Source organism: Macaca mulatta, chromosome 10 (genome assembly GCF_049350105.2).
Source record: "Macaca mulatta isolate MMU2019108-1 chromosome 10, T2T-MMU8v2.0, whole genome shotgun sequence".
NCBI lineage: Eukaryota > Metazoa > Chordata > Mammalia > Primates > Cercopithecidae > Macaca > Macaca mulatta.
Window position 1 is genome coordinate 116560097 of NC_133415.1, and position 17500 is coordinate 116577596.

The following is a 17500-nucleotide window of genomic DNA, read 5'->3' on the forward strand; positions in this document are numbered from 1 at the left end:
CAGGCCCCCCACGTCCTTCCCACATCTGCAGGAAGGGAGTGCCTGGACTCTCCAGGCTCCAGACCCACCTGGGGAGCCCCTCACCTGCCCACCAGCCCCTGAGCAGCCCAGTGCCACAGTCACCGTGTCCAACAGCCAGGAGCCAAGCCTCAGCCCTCCAGGAGGGAAGGGATGGACAGACCCACACTTGCCGTCTTTATTTTGCACTCACTCTGGGCAGCACTGGGCAGGCGGCTCCTGCCCACAGCCAGACTGAGGAAGAACAGCGCTCAGCAGGCCCAGTGGCGGCTGTGCAGGGAGGGCCCCAGGATCAGCCTCACTCCCAAGCAGGGGACGCAGGCCCCGCACAGCACTGACACAGGGCCCCCCAGAGAACCCCTCCAGGAGGTTCTCTCCTGGCTGGGAGAGGGCTCTGGACCCCCCCACACACTCCCCACTTGCAGGGCTGGGGCACAAAAACAGCCACTCCCAGCAGAGGCCCCCTCAGCTTTTTTGCATCAGCTCCCTCCCAGGGGATTAAGATGAGGCAAAGCCAGGCTCAGGTGCGGAGTGTATGTCTTCCCTCACAGGCCTCCTCGGCTCTGTCCCGAGGCTGCATCAGAATCCAGGGCCCCCGCTGGCCTTTGGGGACATGGCCTGGGTCTTCCTTAAGGCAAGATCAGCCCCAGACCACCTCCAGGGTCACGGGGCACAAGCCAGAGGGCAGCCATAGCTGACTGGCCTCCTTCTCGATGGGGTGGACATGCAGCCACGGAATCTCCCAAAGGCCCCACAGGGCTGTCCCCAGGCAGTCCAAGCCAGCCTGAGCACTGGAGCCCCAATTCCCAACCAGGTCTCCCTCAGACCCCCCCGAAAGGGCCCAGAAAGGCCACCGCAGCGCCCCATGGAAAGGCTGCCGCCAGAGGGCGCTAGCCGGGCGGCCAGACTCCCCTCCAAAACCTCCGAGGCCTACACTTTTCCAGACGTAGAGGAAAGTTTGTCTTCGAGAAAACAAAGGAAATGGAAGAACCCCAAAGCAAAGCAAACCCACCCCCCAGACGAGCAGCCAACAGGCCACTCCTCCAGCACCGGGCACCAGCCGTCCCGACGGCAGCGCGGCCGCGCCTACGTGATGTCCCTCTGCCGCGGCGGCCGGTGCACGTTCCGCACGACACACTTCACCATCCACTCGATGCCCTCGCGCACCCCTTTGCTGTGAAGACAGGGGGTGTGAGGGGGCTGGCCTTGGTCCCCAAAGCCCCTGCAGGTGCAGCTCCACTCACCCCGTGAGGGCCGAGCAGGCCTGGGTCAGGCAATCCCGCCTGCCGATCTTGCCGGTGCAGTCGCTGAAGGCCGTCTTGATGTCAGGGATTGAGAGGCACGTCTGGGGGAGGCAAGGCCATGAGGAGCAGCCCCCACGTCTGGCCCTGTCCTGCCTGTGGGCCTGGGACTCTCAGAAGGGCATATGCCCTTCACCCCAGAAAAACAGGCAGAGCTCCACGAGGGTCCCAGTGTCTCCCAGAGGCCACAGTGGTGAGGACCCTGCGCTCACCCCGAGGCTGAACGTGGCTGGTAGTGCCTGGGACAGACGTTAGACGTCCACACAGCTGCAAGGAATCCACCCCCATCCCCTTCCTGGGGGACACCATGAGGCCCGAGGTGGGGCACCAAGGGTTGATGCCTCCTGGGCAGTGGTGGAGGCAGGTCCCAGGGGCCCATACAGCTGGGAATAATGGAGGGGTGGGAGCCCTGCGTTGGGCCACATGGCCAGGGATGATGTGGGGGGGAGCCCTGCGTCGGTGATGGGGGCAGTCTGCAATCATGGTCACTTCTGCTCACAACCACCTGCCCAGTCCTCAAAAGCAGCCCTCCCCTTTCCTCTGAGGGGAGACCCCTGCCCCACACCAGGTGGCCCTCTTTGTCAGCTGAGATTGTGGGGGAGGCCAGCCCTACAGGCTGGGGGCAACAGAGCCGCCCCAGAGAAGGCGGGCAGTAAAGATTCACCCTGGCCCTCTGGACGCTGCACTGCTTCTGTGGAAGCCACTCCAAGAGGACGGCAAGAATTCAGTGTGGCCAGTGCTCCAGGGGACAGCAGCACCTCAGAGGAGTCTTGAGGGGCTGCCCTGGGGGTGGGGCTGGCACAGATGCCCCCTCCAAGCGTAGCAGGAACAAGTGAGGGTCAGAGCTGACTCCCACCAGGGCCCCAGCATCACTTTTTGAGCTCTGAGTTTCATCTGGGTCTCCCCACAGCTCAGTCGTACGCTCCTGAGACACGGCCGCCTTTAGGGGAGAGGTGCCCTGCATGGCAGGAAGAGGCCTACTGGGCGCCTGCCTTGAGGTGGGAGAACCTCCAGGGCTGGCAGCAGCAGGTCCGGAGAGGAACCAGGCTTGGGAAGCTGCCGGGGGCAGGGCGGGCCTTGAGAATGGCTCTGTGCCCCTGGGCGGTCACTGGGCCTGGGCCTGGGGAGTCTGGGTGCACACACTGCTCCCCTTGCTGTGGGGGAGTCTGGGGACTTGGGAAGCTGCTGCAGCAGACGGGGTGGGGCTCACCTCCACATCCTGCTTGTTGGCCAGCACCAAGACAGGGACACCGCACAGCGCCTCGCTGGTCACCACCTTCTCTGGGGGGGCAGGAGGCAGCACCTCACACCCAGCATCCTGCCTCTGACTGCCCTGGGGCCCACAGCCGTGGACGCCGACAGCTGCTCCCTCTGCCCCCCATTGCCCATGAGGCAGGAGCGCTTCTGACCAGACACTGAGCCAACCCCAGGTACAGAGCTGCCCAAGCTGGACCTGCCCCCACTCACCATCCACCCCTCCCAGAGCAGCCAGGCCGCACTCACCGAACGCCTGCTTGGACTCGGCCAGCCTCTCCTCGTCGGTGGAGTCAATGACGTAGATGACGCCGTGACACTCTGCATAATACTGGGAGGAAGCAGGAGTTGGGGCTCAGTCCCCACCCTGCCAGGGGCCAGGTCTGTGTCATGGCCACTATGGGGGGCTCACATGAGGAACGGGCAAGAGAGGAGCTCCCGCTTGCAAGACCCTTCTGGGATGCATTCCGGGGTTGTGGGGAAATCTGGTGGAGGTGCCCCCAGGCACTGTTCCTAAGAACCTGCCTGCAACCTTTGGCCTGATGGTGGCCAGATAAAAAGGTGAAAGACAGGGATTGGGCCAGGCATGGTAGCTCACAATTATCCCAACACTTTGGGGGGCAGAAGCAGGAGGATCACCTGAGCCCAGTTCACGGCCAACCTGGGCAATGTAGTGAAACTTCGTCTCTACAAAAGCTTATGGTAATGTGCGCCTATAGTCCTAGCTACTTGGGAGGCTGAGGTGGGAGAACGGCATGAGCCTGGGAGGTTGAGGCTGTAGTGAGCTCTGATCATGCCACTGTGCTCCAGCCTGGGTGAGAATGAGAGACCCTATCTCAAAAAAAAGATAGGGTTTGGGGGCTGGAGGAACACAAACCACAGCCTGGCCTGTCGAGGGAGTGCACCTGTGGGGCTCCGTGCCAGCACCTCGTGCGGGGAGGGATTGTGGCCATGCGGATGACAACACTGACCAGCGCCATCTACGAGGCGAGCCCTCCCTGCCAGGACAGGGCCAGAGTCACTGAACTCAGGACTTTTGCAGGCTGGGCTGGTCAGTCCTGGGCTCGCTGGCGACACTGCTAGGCAACACAGGGCACAGACCCTGTGGCCTCAGGTACGAGTGCCGAGCCCCGGACCAGATGAGTGCATCTCTGTCGGAATCAGAAAAGAATACAGGAAACTCCGCGTCCACGTGGAGCAAACAGCTCACATTTGCCACTTTGCCTCCAGGCTGTGCCAGCTGTCCTGCCTGGGCATGAGGTCCCAGAGACCTGGAACTGGATGCTGACCAGGTAGGACAAGCTGGTGGTCAGTGTGTTAAGACACACATACCCCTGCGAGCGTGAGAAGTCAGGAGGCACCGCCCAACTCTCCGAAATCCTTAGGGTGTCCGCGCACGGAGTACCAGGCAACCCCATCCCAGTGCCAGACAAGCTTGTGCACCTGCACTTCTCACAGTGGAGAAAGAAGCCCAAGGCCAGGCGTCCTCCAGGGTTCTGCAGGCAGCGAGGCCCCCCACACCCACACCCCCAGGAGCTTCTCTGGCCCACAGGCAGGTGCCACACACAGGCCACCAGCCCCACAGGGGACCCTGCAGTGTGGAGACTGTCTGCTGCTGACACCCAGGAGCAGGCGGACCCTGAGGCGGAGACCTCTGCGGCGGGAGGGGCAGCTCTGTGGAGGCTGCAGCAAGCCCAGTGAGAGAATCCCCACGTGGCCCCCGGGGCTTCTGAACAGGGTGGCAGAAGGTTCATGTGCAACCGGGTCCTGGACCATGGGACCACGTGGTCAGAGCCACCCATCACACCTACCAGGCACAAGGCACACAGCCCAGCAGGGCTGCAGTGAGACGGGAGTGGCACCTCAGGGCCGAGTGCAGGCAGGACCTAGAGCCCCATGCCCCAGTGGAGGCGTCACAGCAGTGGTCACTGTGTGGTACCCCACAATGAGGGGAAGAGGGAAATGTCCAAGCGTGGCTCCTGGCTGGCCAGCTGACCCCAGCGGAGCAATCAGAGGGACTGTGGGTCTGAGTGCTTCTCCCCAGCAGCAATGGGAGCTCCCCAACTGCCAAGTGCCAGCCAGCCTGAGAGACTAGTGTCACAGCAAAGAACCCAGGAGCTGAGGTCCTGGCACAGGCCACACGTGGACGCCAGCCCGGGGTCCAGCCCCAGGACGAGGCCAATTCCCAGTGATAGCCCTTTCGCTCTGCACAAGGATGCAGAGGATACAGGAACCAGGGTGGGAGCAGAGGCCTCCCTTCTGGTCCCTCCTGGGGGGGTCTCTGCTGCTGATCCTCCCAGCTCTGAGCTCAGCAGGGTCAGGCGTCCCAGCCACTAGAGCAGCACACACTCAGCTGACGATGAGCCACAGCTGCCTCACGGGCATGAAATGCACCTCGTATCTAGGAGACCCTGGTGGGCAGGAGACGGGGCTGCTATCCCACAGCTGGGGACCCAGAGAGCCACTGGCCCCACCAAGGTGGCGTCTGGAGAAGGACTCAGACTGCCAGGAAATCACACCCCAGCAGAAGTGGTAGTGAATTGGGGGGACACTCAAGGAAGAATGCAGCCCTAAGACCAGCAGCAAGGATGAGCTATAGCGGCCCCCTTAAGTCTCCCTCTTCCAGTTTCCCCTTAAGAGAGACCCTCGGGACCTTGGAGGAGCCCCTCTCCGACATGGAAGTGTGGGTCCATGCAAGGCTGCGGCTGCGGCCAGTGCAGGCGTCTGTGGCCCCAGTGTATTCTTGCTTCATGCTGGAGAACACTGTACCAGCGGATGGCCTCGTTCTGGTTTCTGTGGGACCCACTCTGGCTGCAAAGAACCATGCTGCCAGGTCACACCTGCCCAAGGCAGCCCACGCTGGAGACCCACCGGGCCATGGCGTGAAGTCCCGGCCAGCCTGGCCCCACATGGCCCAGCACAGCCAGTTCTCCTCCAGAGCTCCCTGCTGGGCCAACCACAGCTCCGCGGATCCTGCTGCCTGAATCGACCTCTCCTCTCCCATCCTCGCTGCCTTCCTGATGCTGACCCCCAATATGCATCCTGTAGCTCAACCTGTCTCGGCATCTGTGCCTGAGACACTGGCCTGTGACAAGATCATCATCATCTTTGTCCCTCCCCAAGCACGCTGGGCACTGGACCCAGGCTCTGACTCAGCTTGTCCCATCTGACTACAGTGGACCTACAGGATCTATCAGAGATCACTTGGCCATGGGAGAAATGACCTCTTGGCTAGAAGTCACGGCAGGAGGGGACACTTCGGCGGGGCCTAGGCAAGAGGAACTGAGATCAAAAAGGAGATCAGGACCTGGGCATTCAACTCTAGAGCTGGCGGCTGGCAAGCATCAGGGAAGCCAAGGCACCGGGGCCGCCCCACACCCACTGTGCCAGCCTAGGGCAGGGAGCCCCAGGAAGCCACAGGCTCTGCCCTGCTCAGTGCTGGACTCGGTGCCTGGCCCAGGCTGAGAAGGAGAGAAACTGTAGTCTGGGGGGTGTGGGGGAGGGGCACCACACTGGGATCTCAGAAAAGCCCAAAACCTGCGTCAAACGAGGAGACCGCTGCCGCAGGACCCTGAGGAGGTCTTCTGGTGACCACGGAAGAACGAATGTTAAGCTAGAACTGAGGTAACCCCATCGGGGAGAGGCAGCCGTTGTGCCTTCCCCACATCTGGCTGGTCTTTGCCATTTCTGTGTCCTGGTGGTGAGCAGCAAGATCTCTGAGCTGAAAGGAGGCACTCGCTTTGGGGAAGTGCAGGGTCCCCGGGTCCCCACACTTTGTCTTGTCCTGACTGAGAAAGAAACAGACTGCCCTGACCTCTCTGACCTGGCCAACGAGGTTTCCCTTAGGCTCAAACCCAAGCCAGGGCTTGAACATTCCGACACTTGTAAGATGTTTAGGTTGTTAATATAATGTTCAGGTTTCAAAACATTGAAACAAATTAGCCCCAGCCCTGAACCCAATTCCTTAAATTTTCGTTTAAACGCCACACCCTGCTCTCCCAGCTTCGGACAGGACCAGTGAGCACGCCCTTCCCTTTGCTGGTCACCTGAGGATGCTGCACTCTGTCAACAGGTTCCCCTAACGCATGCCCTGACCTGAGGATGCCCCAGTCTGTCAACAGGTTCCCCTAACGCGTGCCCTGACCTGAGGATGCCCACTCTGTCAACGAGTTCCCTAATACATGCTCTGATCTGATCGCCTTGGCGTTTAGTGATTCTTTCCTTGGAATCTCCACTGGCCCCATTGCAGGGAACTCCCAAGTAGGAAACTCCCCTACCACCACTTTTGGGGCAACTTTAGCTAAGGGTTCGGCTGGGACAAACCAGGGAGCCACTCGGGAACCTGGGACAGGACCAGAGAGAAACCCCCAGGGACAAAGTGGGTAATGAAAGTTGCTGAGGAAGGGCCCAAAGGGTGCCCTCTGGAAAGAAATGGCACTGAAGGGCTGGAGGGGGGGTGGTCCTGACCAGGGAGTCTTACCTTGTCCCACAAAGACTGCAGCTCTTCCTGCCCTCCTAAGTCCCAGAACATGAGCCGAGCCTTTCCCACATCCACAGTGCCAACTGGGGAGAGGAGGAAACAGGCAAGGCTCGTGACCTTGGTCCTCGACACACCCAGTCCCAGCTCTCCCGGGGGATGGAGCAAACCATGCTGGTGCCACTCAAATGAGACTTGAGAGGGGACTGACAGGGCTGTGGCCAAGGGCCAGCTGGACTGTGAACGTCACGGCATCCTCAAGGCCCCAAACCCACAGCCTGCTATTTAGACCCCTTACTGTTTAGACCCCTTACTGTTTAGACCTCTTACTGTTTAGACCCACGGTGGTGGTGATTTTGGATAGACTCATTCCCTTGTAGTTCTTGTTAAACCGGGTTTTTGACTGTTCCAGGAAGGTCTGAGGAGAGAGGGAGAGGCAGACACATCAAGTAGGGGCTACACTGGCTTCCCAAATATCCTTCCTCAGGCCTGTTCCTTAAGAGAGAAAAACAGAAACAAAGCAACACTCTGCTCTTCAGGAAGCTGACAATCCTGTCGTCTCAGGTGAAATGTGGATTCCATCTGGGTAGTGAACATGCAGCTGACAGCACAAAACCGAAGCGGGGGCCACCCGGCCGTGGGAAAGGTGCGGGCAAGGGAGTGGGCACTCACCGTCTTCCCAGCATTGTCCAGGCCCAGGATCAGGATGCAGTACTCGTCCTTCTGAAACATGTACTTGTACAAGCCCGACAGCAGCGTGTACATCCTGCCCTGGGCGCCCCAACATGTGTCAGTGTGCAGCCGGAACGCAGCTCCCCGCCCCCGGGCTTCTCCACGGTGGTCAGGGGCGCCCCACGTCCAGCTGGCCGCTCAGGACGAGAGCCTGGGGGCCATTCCCGACTCTCCCTCCTCCACCGCACCCCTGCAACTCCTCCCAGGCCGGCCGCCACTCCGTCCTTCCGCTCACAGCAATGACTGCGACCTTTCCGAACCCGCAGCGGCTCCGGTCCCTCCCCTGCTCGCGGGACCACCCAGCCGGGTGTTCGCGGTGAGCTCCGCTGCGCTCCCGCCCTCCCCCGAGGTTTCGCTCCCACGCTTCACGCGCGCGGAACGGGGAACACACTCGCGGCAGCCCCGCCTGGGCCCCCGCGCCCCACCCGGGAGCAGCGAGCCGCCGGCGCGCTCCCCAGGAGCTCCCCAGGGACGCCCCATCAACCCATTTCTTAAAACGGGGACGGCCAGCGGGAAGCGGACTACAGGGCGGGTGCGCAGCGGCCCGGCTGCTCCCGGAGGCAGCGCGCGGCGGGCAGGGAACGACTCCCGCGGAGAAAGAACCCGCGTCGGGGACCCCGGCTACGGCCGCCCCATGCCGCGGCCGCCAGGTTGGAGGCTCGCCGACAAGCAGCCAAAGCTGGTTCCTGTCACACCTGCGTCCCACCTCCAGCTCTGGGCCGCCCCTCGGGCCTCGCGCCCCACCGCATAGCCTGCGGCCTACCTGCGACCGCCGCGACCTCGGAGCCGCCGCTGCTGACCCCCGCTGACCTCCGCTGACCCCGCGCTAACCCCGCGCGGCGCCTGACGGGACGAGAGCCGGCCTCAGGGAATGAGCTGAAACGCGTCCCGGCGGCCTCCGCGCTCCGCTTCCCGGCTGCCCCCGCGCGCCAGGCACTTCCGGAAGTGGCGGCGCTCGGGAGGAAGTGCTGGTCGGCGGCGGGGACGAAAGGGGGGTGCCGGGCCGCTCTAGCCGGTGAGGCCGGCGGGCTCTCTATGGCGGCAGCTGGGAAACCGCGCGGGGGAGGTTCCCTGCCCGGGGAGAGGGGACCCCGGTTTGCGGGGACGCGGCCTTGGCCAGACTGCAGAGACGCCGGGCGCGGGGGCGGGGCCGGCCTGGAAGGCAGCGGGCGCGGCGGGTGGGCTCGGCGGAGGGCCGGGCGGCGGGGCGCCCCGCGGGGAGGGGGTCTCCGGAGTGACGCGGGACCCGGCTAGCGGCGAGCCCAGGGCGGCTCGGAAGGGAAGCGCGGAGCCTGAGCGGGGGTACCCGGTCTGCGACCTCTGCGCTGGGAGCTGTGCCTCTGAGCCGGTGTCTCCCCGAGGGACAGGGGACGTGCCCGTGCCCTCCCGCAGTCTGTGGGGCCGGTCCCGAGACGCGGGGCTCACCTGGCTTCTCTTCTCGCAGCCCTGGTCCAGCGCCTCCCTCTCTCAGCATGGACGAGGAGAGCCTGGAGTCGGCCTTGCAGACCTACCGTGCGCAGCTGCAGCAGGTGGAGCTGGCCCTGGGCGCCGGCCTGGATTCGTCTGAGCAGGCGGACCTGCGCCAGCTGCAGGGGGACCTGAAGGAGCTCATCGAGCTCACCGAGGCCAGCCTGGTGTCTGTCAGGAAGAGCAAGTTGCTGGCCGCGCTGGACGAAGAGCGCACGGGCCGGGAAGATGCTGAGTACCAGGCTTTCCGGGAGGCCATCACTGAGGCGGTGGAGGCGCCAGCAGCAGCCCCTGAGTCCGGATCAGAGACCGTTCCTAAAGCAGAGGCGGGGCCCGAATCTGCAGCAGGTGGGCAGGAGGAGGAAGAGGGAGAGGACGAGGAAGAGCTGAGTGGGACAAAGGTGAGCGCACCCTACTACAGCTCATGGGGCACTCTGGAGTATCACAACGCCATGGTGGTGGGAGCGGAAGAGGCTGAGGATGGTTCGGCGGGTGTCCGTGTGCTCTACCTGTACCCCACTCACAAGTCTCTGAAGCCGTGCCCGTTCTTCCTGGAGGGAAAGTGCCGCTTCAAGGAGAACTGCAGGTAAAACCCTTTGTTATCAGGATGCCAACCTTGGGGCGTAAGGGGCACGCACACAGGGTCGGGTCAGGGTGGCCCTCCCTTTGCTTTGCAGTTTTGTCTCAGCTTCTTGGGGCAGGCATGCTTTGTGACAGCAGTGTCTGTGTTCAGGCGTCTGCGTCTTTGTTCCGGGGTAAATCAAGAAGCATAGAAGGTGGCCGGGTGCGGTGGCCCACGCCTGTAATCCCAGCACTTTGGGAAGTCAAGGCGGGCAGATCACCTGAGGTCAGGAGTTCAGGACCACGCTGGTCAACATGGTGAAACCCTATCTCTGTTAAAAACACAAAATTCAACTGGTCGTGGTGGCGCGCACCTGTGGTCCTAGCTACTCAGGAGGCTGAGGCAGGAGAATTGGTTGAACCCAGGAGGCCAAGGTTGCAGTGAGCGGAAATGGAGCCACTGTACTCCAGCCTGAGCAACAGTGCAAGGCTTATGTGGAAGAGAATAGGTCTCCAACCTATCGTCATTGTTTTTTTTTTTGGTTGTTGTTTTAATTTTTTTTGAGACAGGGTCTTACTTTGTCAACCAGGCTGGAGTGCAGTGGCGCAGTCCTGGCTTACTGCAGCCTGGACCTCCTGGGCTCAACTGATCTCCTGCCTTAGCGCCCCTAGTAATTGGGGTACAGACTCACACTACCACATCCAGCTAATTTTTGTATTATTATTACTTGTTTATTTATTTATTTTTTGAGATGGAGTCTTGCTCTGTCGCCCAGGCTGGAGTGCAGTGGCGCAATCTCGGCTCACTGCAAGCTCTGCCTCCCGGGTTCAAACAATTCTCCTGCCTCAGCCTCCCTAGTAGCTGGGATTACAGGCACCTGCCACCATACCTGGCTAATTTTTTTGTACTTTTTAGTAGAGACGGGGTTTCACCGTGTTAGCCTGGATGGTCTCAATCTCCTGACCTTGTGATCCGCCCACCTCAGCCTCCCAAAGTGCTGGGATTACAGGCGTGAGACACAGTGCCTGCTTTTTTTTTTTTTTTTTTTTGGAGATAGAGTTTCACTCTTGTTGCCCAGGCTGGAGTGCAGTGGCATAGTCTCAGCTTACTGCAACCTCCTTCTCCTGGGTTGAAGTAATTCTCTGCCTCAGTGTCCAGAGTAGCTGGAATTACAGGTGCCCACCACCACGCCCGGCTAATTTTTTGTATTTTTAGTAGAGACAGAGATTCACCATCTTGGCCAGGCTGATCTTGAACTCCTGACCTCGTGATCTACCCGCCTCAGTCTCCCAAAATGCTGGGATTACAGACGTGAGCCATCACGCCTGGCTAATTTTTGTAGTTTTAGTAGAGGTAGGATTTTGTCATGTTGTCCAGGCTGGTTTCACGCTCCTGAGCTCAAGTGATCCACCTGCCCTGGCCTCCCAAAGTGCTGAGATCACAGGCATGAGCCACTGCGCCCGGCCCTGTTGTTAGTTTTATTCTCTAGAGTTCAACTTGAAAACTTTACTTTTTTTTTTTTTTTTTTTTTTTGAGACAGAGTCTCGCTCTGTCACCCAGGCTGGAGTGCAATGGCTTGATCTCAGCTCACTGCAAGCTCCGCCTCCCGGGTTCACGCCATTCTCCTGCCTCAGCCTCCCGAGTAGCTGGGACTACAGGCGCCCGCCACCTCGCCCAGCTAATTTTTTTTATATTTTTAGTAGAGACGGGGTTTCACTGTGTTAGCCGGGATGGTCTCGATCTCCTGACCTGGTGATCCGCCCGTCTCGGCCTCCCAAAGTGCTGGGATTACAGGCATGAGCCACCACGCCCGGCCTGAAAATTTTACTCTTACGGAGATTTTCAAACATACCCCAAGTTAGAGAGCTTAACATAATCACTGCCCACGGTCCATCATCCACGGTCCATCATCCAGTGTCCTCATTGATTAACATTTTGCTAGTCTTGTTTTGTCTGTTCTCCCTGTTCTACTTTTTTCTTTCCTGGACCATTTTAAAGCAAATTCCAGAAGTTACTGGGTTTTTCCAACTATGAATACTTCAGAGTGTATCTCTAATCTAACTGATTAGGAAATCACTTAAAAAGTAACTTTTTGGAAGTCCAAGTCGATGTGAGGACAAAAAAGAGTAACTTCCATGTTATAGTAGGTAATAGTATTACATTAAATGGTAACACATTTAATGGTAATACCTCTTCCGTATTCAAATATCCACAATTATTAGTGTGATGTCTCTATTTCTGTAAGTGCATAACTTTATTTTTGTTCCTTTTTACTTTCCTCTTAGAAGAAATATTTATCAAGCCTTCTAGTAGGTAATTTTCTTTTTTAGCCAATAGTTCAGGCTGACCACGTAATCATCCCTAATTCTAGTTCTTTAAGTATCTTCCTCTTTTTTCTTTTGAAACCGGATCTCGCTGCTCTGTCACCCATGCTGGAGTGCAGTGGCACAATCTTGGCTCACTGCAGTCTCTGCCTCCCTGGCCCAAGCCATCCTCCCACCTCAGCCTCCCTAATAGCTGATACTCCAGGCGTGTACTGCCACACCTAGCTAATTTTTGTATTTTTTGTAGAGATGGAATTTCACCATGTTGCCCAGGCTGGTCTTGAATTCCTGATCCCCTTGATGAGAGATCTGACACATCCCTGTGATGCTTCCTCTGGGCCAGGCATTGCTCCAAGAATTTCATACACATTCATTCATCTGTGCAACAGCCCTGTAGGTAGGCCCTGCAGTCACACCATTTGACAGGGGAGGAAACAGGAATAGAAGAACTGAGTGGCCCAAGGCTTCAAGGCTCAGAGGGCTCCGGTTGCCCCCCGCCCTCGTTCCATCCCCTGCTCCACCCGGTGCTGCTTGCCGTGTCAGCATCAGGCCTGATCTGAAGGCTTCTGGAGCATCTTACAGACACCCACCTTGCCACCATTCAGGACTGATAAGTTCTCTTGGATTTGTGTTGGACTTTTTTTTTTTTAAGACGGAGTTTCACTCTTGTTGCCCAGGCTGGAGTGCAATGGCGCGAACTCTACTTCCCGGGTTCAAGGGATTCTCTTGCCTCAGCCTCCCGAGTAGCTGGGATTACAGGCGCCTGCCACCACGCCCAGCTAATTTTTGTATTTAGTAGAGGCGGGGTTTCACCATGTTGGCCAGGCTGGTCTCGAACTCCTGACCTCCGGTGACCCCGCCTTGGTTTCCCAAAGTGCTGGGATTACAGATGTGAGCCACCGCACCCGGCCCAGGATTTCTTTATATATTCTGGATGTTCATCCCTTGTGAAGTATATAGTTTGTAGATATTTGCTCCTATTATTTGGGTTGTGTTTTCACTCGATACAGTGTCCTATGATGCACATTTTAAATTTTGATGCAGTTCAATTTATTGTTTCTTTATTGCCTGTGTCTTTGTCGTCAGATTTAAGAAACCATCGCCTCATCCATACATATGAGGATTTTCACCTATGTTTTCTTCTAAGAGTTCTGTAGTTTTAGCTGTTAAATTTAGGTCTTTGGTCCATATTGAGTTAATTTTTGTATATGTTATTAGGTGAGGGTCCACTTCATTCTTTTTTTTTTTTTGAGACAGAGTCTCGCTCTGTCGCCCAGGCTGAAGGGCAGTGGCGCGATCTTTGCTCACTGCAACCTCCGTCACCTCCCAGGTTCATGCCATTCTCCTGCCTCAGCCTCCCAAGAAGCTGGGACTACAGGCGCCCACCACCACTCCTGGCTAATTTTTTTGTATTTTTAGTAGAGACGGGGTTTCACCGTGTTCGCCAGGATGGTCTCGATCTCCTGACCTCGTGATCTGCCCGCTTTGGCCCCCCAAAGTGCTGGGATTACAGGCGTGAGCCACCGTGCCCGGCCCCACTTCATTCTTTTGCATGGGGATTTCCAGTTTTCCCAGCACCATTTGTTGAAAAGAATGCTTTTTCTCCACTGAATGGTCTTGACTGCCTTGTCCAAAATCAATTGGCCATACGTATATGGGTTTATTTGTGAGCTCTCTCTTCTCTTCCATTGGTATATATGTCTTATGCCAGTACCACACTGTTTTGATTATTATAGCTTTGTAATAAGTTTTAAACTCAGGAAGTAGTAGTTATTCACCATTTGCTCTCTTTTTCAAGAGTGTTTTGTTTCTGGATCCTTTGCAATTTCATATGAATTTTAGGATCGGATTGTCCAATTCTGCATAAAAGACAGTTTGAATTTTCATATGGATTGCACAGAATGTGTAGATCTGTTTGGGGCATATTGCCATCTTTACAACATTAAGCCTTCTGGCTGGGCATGGCAGCTCACGCCTATAATCCCAGTACTTTGGGAGGCTGAGGCAGGCATATCACTTGAGGTCAGGAGTTCAAGACCAGCCTGGCCAATGTGGTGAAACCCCATCTCTACTAAAAATAAAAAACAAATTAGTTGGAGGTGGTGCACACCTGTAATCCCCGCTACACGAGAGAGTGAGGCAGGAGAATTGCTTGAACCTAGGAGGAGGAGGTTGCAGTGAGCTGAGATCATGCCACTGCACTCCAGCCTGGGCAACAGAGCGAGACTCCATCTTTTTTTTTTTTTTTGAGAGGGAGTCTCACTCTGTCGCCCAGGCTGGAGTGCAGTGGCCGGATCTCAGCTCACTGCAAGCTCCACCTCTCAGGTTTACGCCATTCTCCTGCCTCAGCCTCCGGAGTAGCTGGGACTACAGGCGCCCACCACCTTGCCTGGCTAGTTTTTTGTATTGCAAGACTCCATCTTAAACAACAACAGTAACAAAAGAAAAAAACAATATTAAGTCTTCCAATTCATGAACAAAGGATCTGTCCATTTATTTAGGTCTTTAATTTCTTTCAACAGTGTTTTGTACTGTACAAGTCTTGCACATTCTTGGTTAAATAAGTATTATTTTTGATGCTTCTCTAAGGAATTGTTTTTGTTTTCCTTTTTTTTTTTTTGAGACAGAGTCTTGCTCTGTCACCCAATCTGGAATGCAGTGGCACAATCTCGACTCACTGCAACCTCCACCTCCTGGGTTCAAGCAATTCTCCTACCTCAGCCTCCCAAGTAGCTGGGACTACAGGCGCCTGCCACCACGCCCGGCTAATTTTTTGTGTTTTTAGTAGAGACAGGATTTCACCATGTAGCCAGGATGGTCTTGAACTCTTGACCTCAGGTAATCTGCCTGCCTCGGCCTCCCAAAGTGCTGGTATTACAGGCTTGAGCCACCGCACCCGGCCGTTTTTTTTTTTTTAAAGATAGGGTCTTGTTCTGTCGCCCAGGATGGAGGGCGGTGGCATGATCATGGCTCACTGCAACCTCAAATTCCTGGGCTCAGGGGATCCTCCTACCTCATCCTCCTGAGTAGGTGAGACTACAGGTGTGAGCCACCATGCCCAGCTAATTTTTTAATTTTTCTGTAGAGGTAGGGTCCTGCTTTGCTGCCTAGACTGGTCTTAAACTCCAGGGCTCAAGCAATCCTGCCTCAGCCTCCCAAAGTGCTGAGATTACAGGGGTGAGTCACTGCACTGTACCCAGCTGTGTTGGTTTTTTTCAAATGCTTTTTTGCTTTAGATGATCATGTGTGGTTTTTTTCCTTTCATTCTGTTAATGTAGTATATTAATTGATTTTCGTATGTTGAACCATCCTTGAATTCCTCAGATAAATCACCCATAGTCATGGTATATTATCTTTTTATTATTTTTGTAGAGATGATATTTCACTCTGTTGCCCAAGCTGGTCTCGAACTCCTGAGCTAAAGTGATCCTCCTGCCTCAGCCTCCCAAAGCACTGGGATTATAGGCATGAGCCACCTGGCCCTATCTATTTGCTTTTTTTTTTTTTTTTTATTAAATGAGATGGAGTTTCACTGTGTTGCCCAGGCTGGAGTGAGTGGCGCGATCTCAGCTCACTGTAACTTCCACCTCCCGGGTTCAAGCGATTCTCTTGCCTCAGCCTCCTGAGTAGCTGGGACTACAGGTGCCTGCCACTACACCCAGCTAATTTTTTGTATTTTTAGTAGAGACAGTGTTTCACCATGTTGGACAGGCTGGTCTCGAACTCCTGACCTCATGATTTGCCCACCTTGGCCTCCCAAAGTGCTGGGATTACAGGTGCGAGCCACCGCACCCACCCTTATCTTTTTAACAGTTAAAAGTTTAAGGCTTTAGGCCGGGCACGGTGGCTCAAGCCTGTAATCCCAGCACTTTGGGAGGCCGAGACGGGCGGATCACGAGGTCAGGAGATCGAGACCATCCTGGCTAACACAGTGAAACCCCGTCTCTACTAAAAAATACAAAAAACTAGCCGGGCGAGGTGGCGGGCGCCTGTAGTCCCAGCTACTCGGGAGGCTGAGGCAGGAGAATGGCTTGAACCCGGGAGGCGGAGCTTGCAGTGAGCAGAGATTTGGCCACTGCACTCCAGCCCGGTCAACAGAGCAAGACTCCGTCTCACAAAAAAAAAAAAAAAAAAAAAAAAAAAGTTTAAGGCTTTATCATGTAATAACATTACTGGATTTGATTTGCTGCTGTTTTGTTGAGGGTATTTGCATCTGTATTCATAAGGGATATTGGTCTGTAGTTTTCTTTTCTTGACGTGTCTTTGTGTAGCTTTGATGTCAGCATAATACTGGTCTCATGGAATGAGTTAGGAAGTATTCTTTATATTGTGGGAAGAGGTGAAAAGGGATTGGTGTTAATTCTTCCTAAAATGTTTGATAGAATTCAACAGTGAAATGATATATACGATCATATATATATAGAGAGAGAGAGATGGATTTTTCTTTTGTTGGAAGTTTATTGACTATTGATTTAGTTTCTTTATATGAAATTGACTTTTCTTTTTGGAAGCTAAAAAGTACAATAACTATAGTGAAAGTTTCTGAACTTTTTTTTCATTGGAAGTTTTTTGACTGCTGATTCTTTATTTGTTTTAGGTTTATTCAGATTTTCTGTTTCTTCTTGAGTCAGTTTGGTCTCGTTCTGTTGCCCAGGCTGGAGTGCAGTGGCGCCATCTTGGCTCACTGCAACTTCTACCTCCTGAGTTCAAGTGATTCTCCCACCTCAGCCCCCCCAGTATCTCGGACTACAGGTGCCCGCCAGCATACCTGGCTAATTTTTGTATTTTTAGTAGGGACAGGGTTTCACCATGTTGGCCAGGCTGGTCTCAAACTCCTGACCTCAGGTGATCCACCCGCCTCAGCCTCCCAAAGTGCTGAGATTACAGACATGAGCCACCGCACCTGGCCTTGAGTCAGTTTCAATAGTTTGCATGCATGTTTCTAGGGATTTGTTCACTTTGTCTTACGTTATCTAATCTGTTACCATACAATTGTTCATAGTATCCTTTTATAGCTCTAGTTATTTCTGTAAGATCAGTAGTAATAGCTCCACTTTCTCTCTCTTTTTTTTTTTTTTTTTTTTGAGACGGAGTCTCGCTCTGCCGCCCAGGCTGGAGTGCAGTGGCCGGATCTCAGCTCACTGCAAGCTCCGCCTCCCGGGTTTACGCCATTCTCCTGCCTCAGCCTCCCGAGTAGCTGGGACTACAGGCGCCCGCCACCTCGCCCGGCTAGTTTTTTTTTTTGTATTTTTTAGTAGAGACGGGGTTTCACCGTGTTAGCCAGGATGGTCTCGATCTCCTGGCCTCGTGATCCGCCCGTCTCGGCCTCCCAAAGTGCTGGGATTACAGGCTTGAGCCACCGCGC

At 55.7% G+C, this 17500-nt stretch overlaps 2 protein-coding genes across 6 annotated transcripts in view; one reads left to right on the forward strand and one right to left on the reverse strand.

Annotated features, from left to right (window-relative positions):
* Positions 1 to 182: 182 nt before the first annotated feature.
* On the reverse strand, positions 183 to 8582 carry ARFRP1 (ADP ribosylation factor related protein 1). Of its 5 annotated transcripts, none has more exons than XM_001084614.5 (8): positions 8546 to 8582; positions 7723 to 7816; positions 7381 to 7468; positions 7054 to 7136; positions 2823 to 2904; positions 2530 to 2600; positions 1263 to 1363; positions 183 to 1192 (listed from the first exon to the last, which is right to left on the reverse strand). In XM_001084614.5, exons 2-8 carry the CDS (start codon positions 7813 to 7815, stop codon positions 1105 to 1107), a joined length of 606 nt encoding a protein of 201 aa, XP_001084614.2. In that variant the 5' UTR covers position 7816; positions 8546 to 8582; the 3' UTR covers positions 183 to 1104. The 5 variants fall into 5 exon arrangements, with proteins under 5 accessions (XP_001084614.2, XP_015004079.1, XP_015004081.1 ...); XM_015148593.3 differs by having other exon boundaries at positions 7723 to 7821; XM_015148595.3 differs by having other exon boundaries at positions 8478 to 8582.
* Positions 8583 to 8717: 135 nt separating this feature from the next.
* ZGPAT (zinc finger CCCH-type and G-patch domain containing) overlaps positions 8718 to 17500 on the forward strand; it is a 28219-nt gene continuing 19436 nt past the window's right edge. Inside the window, exons 1-2 of the mRNA XM_015148589.3 lie at positions 8718 to 8797; positions 9227 to 9835. Of these exons, the coding sequence (XP_015004075.3) occupies positions 9255 to 9835 (581 nt within the window). The 5' untranslated portion in view covers positions 8718 to 8797; positions 9227 to 9254. The remainder of the gene's footprint in view (positions 8798 to 9226; positions 9836 to 17500) is intronic.

Coding starts and splice junctions, on each gene's coding strand:
- ARFRP1 (XM_077952218.1), bottom strand. CDS start 8,531: ATGCGGTGGGGCGCGAGGCCCGAGGGGCGGCCCAGAGCTGGAGGTGGG. Junction 7,822..8,477: donor GAGCTGGAGGTGGGACGCAG/GTGTGACAGGAA, acceptor TGGGGCGCCCAG/GGCAGGATGTACACGCTGCT. Junction 2,601..2,822: donor CGAGTCCAAGCAGGCGTTCG/GTGAGTGCGGCC, acceptor CTGCCCCCCCAG/AGAAGGTGGTGACCAGCGAG.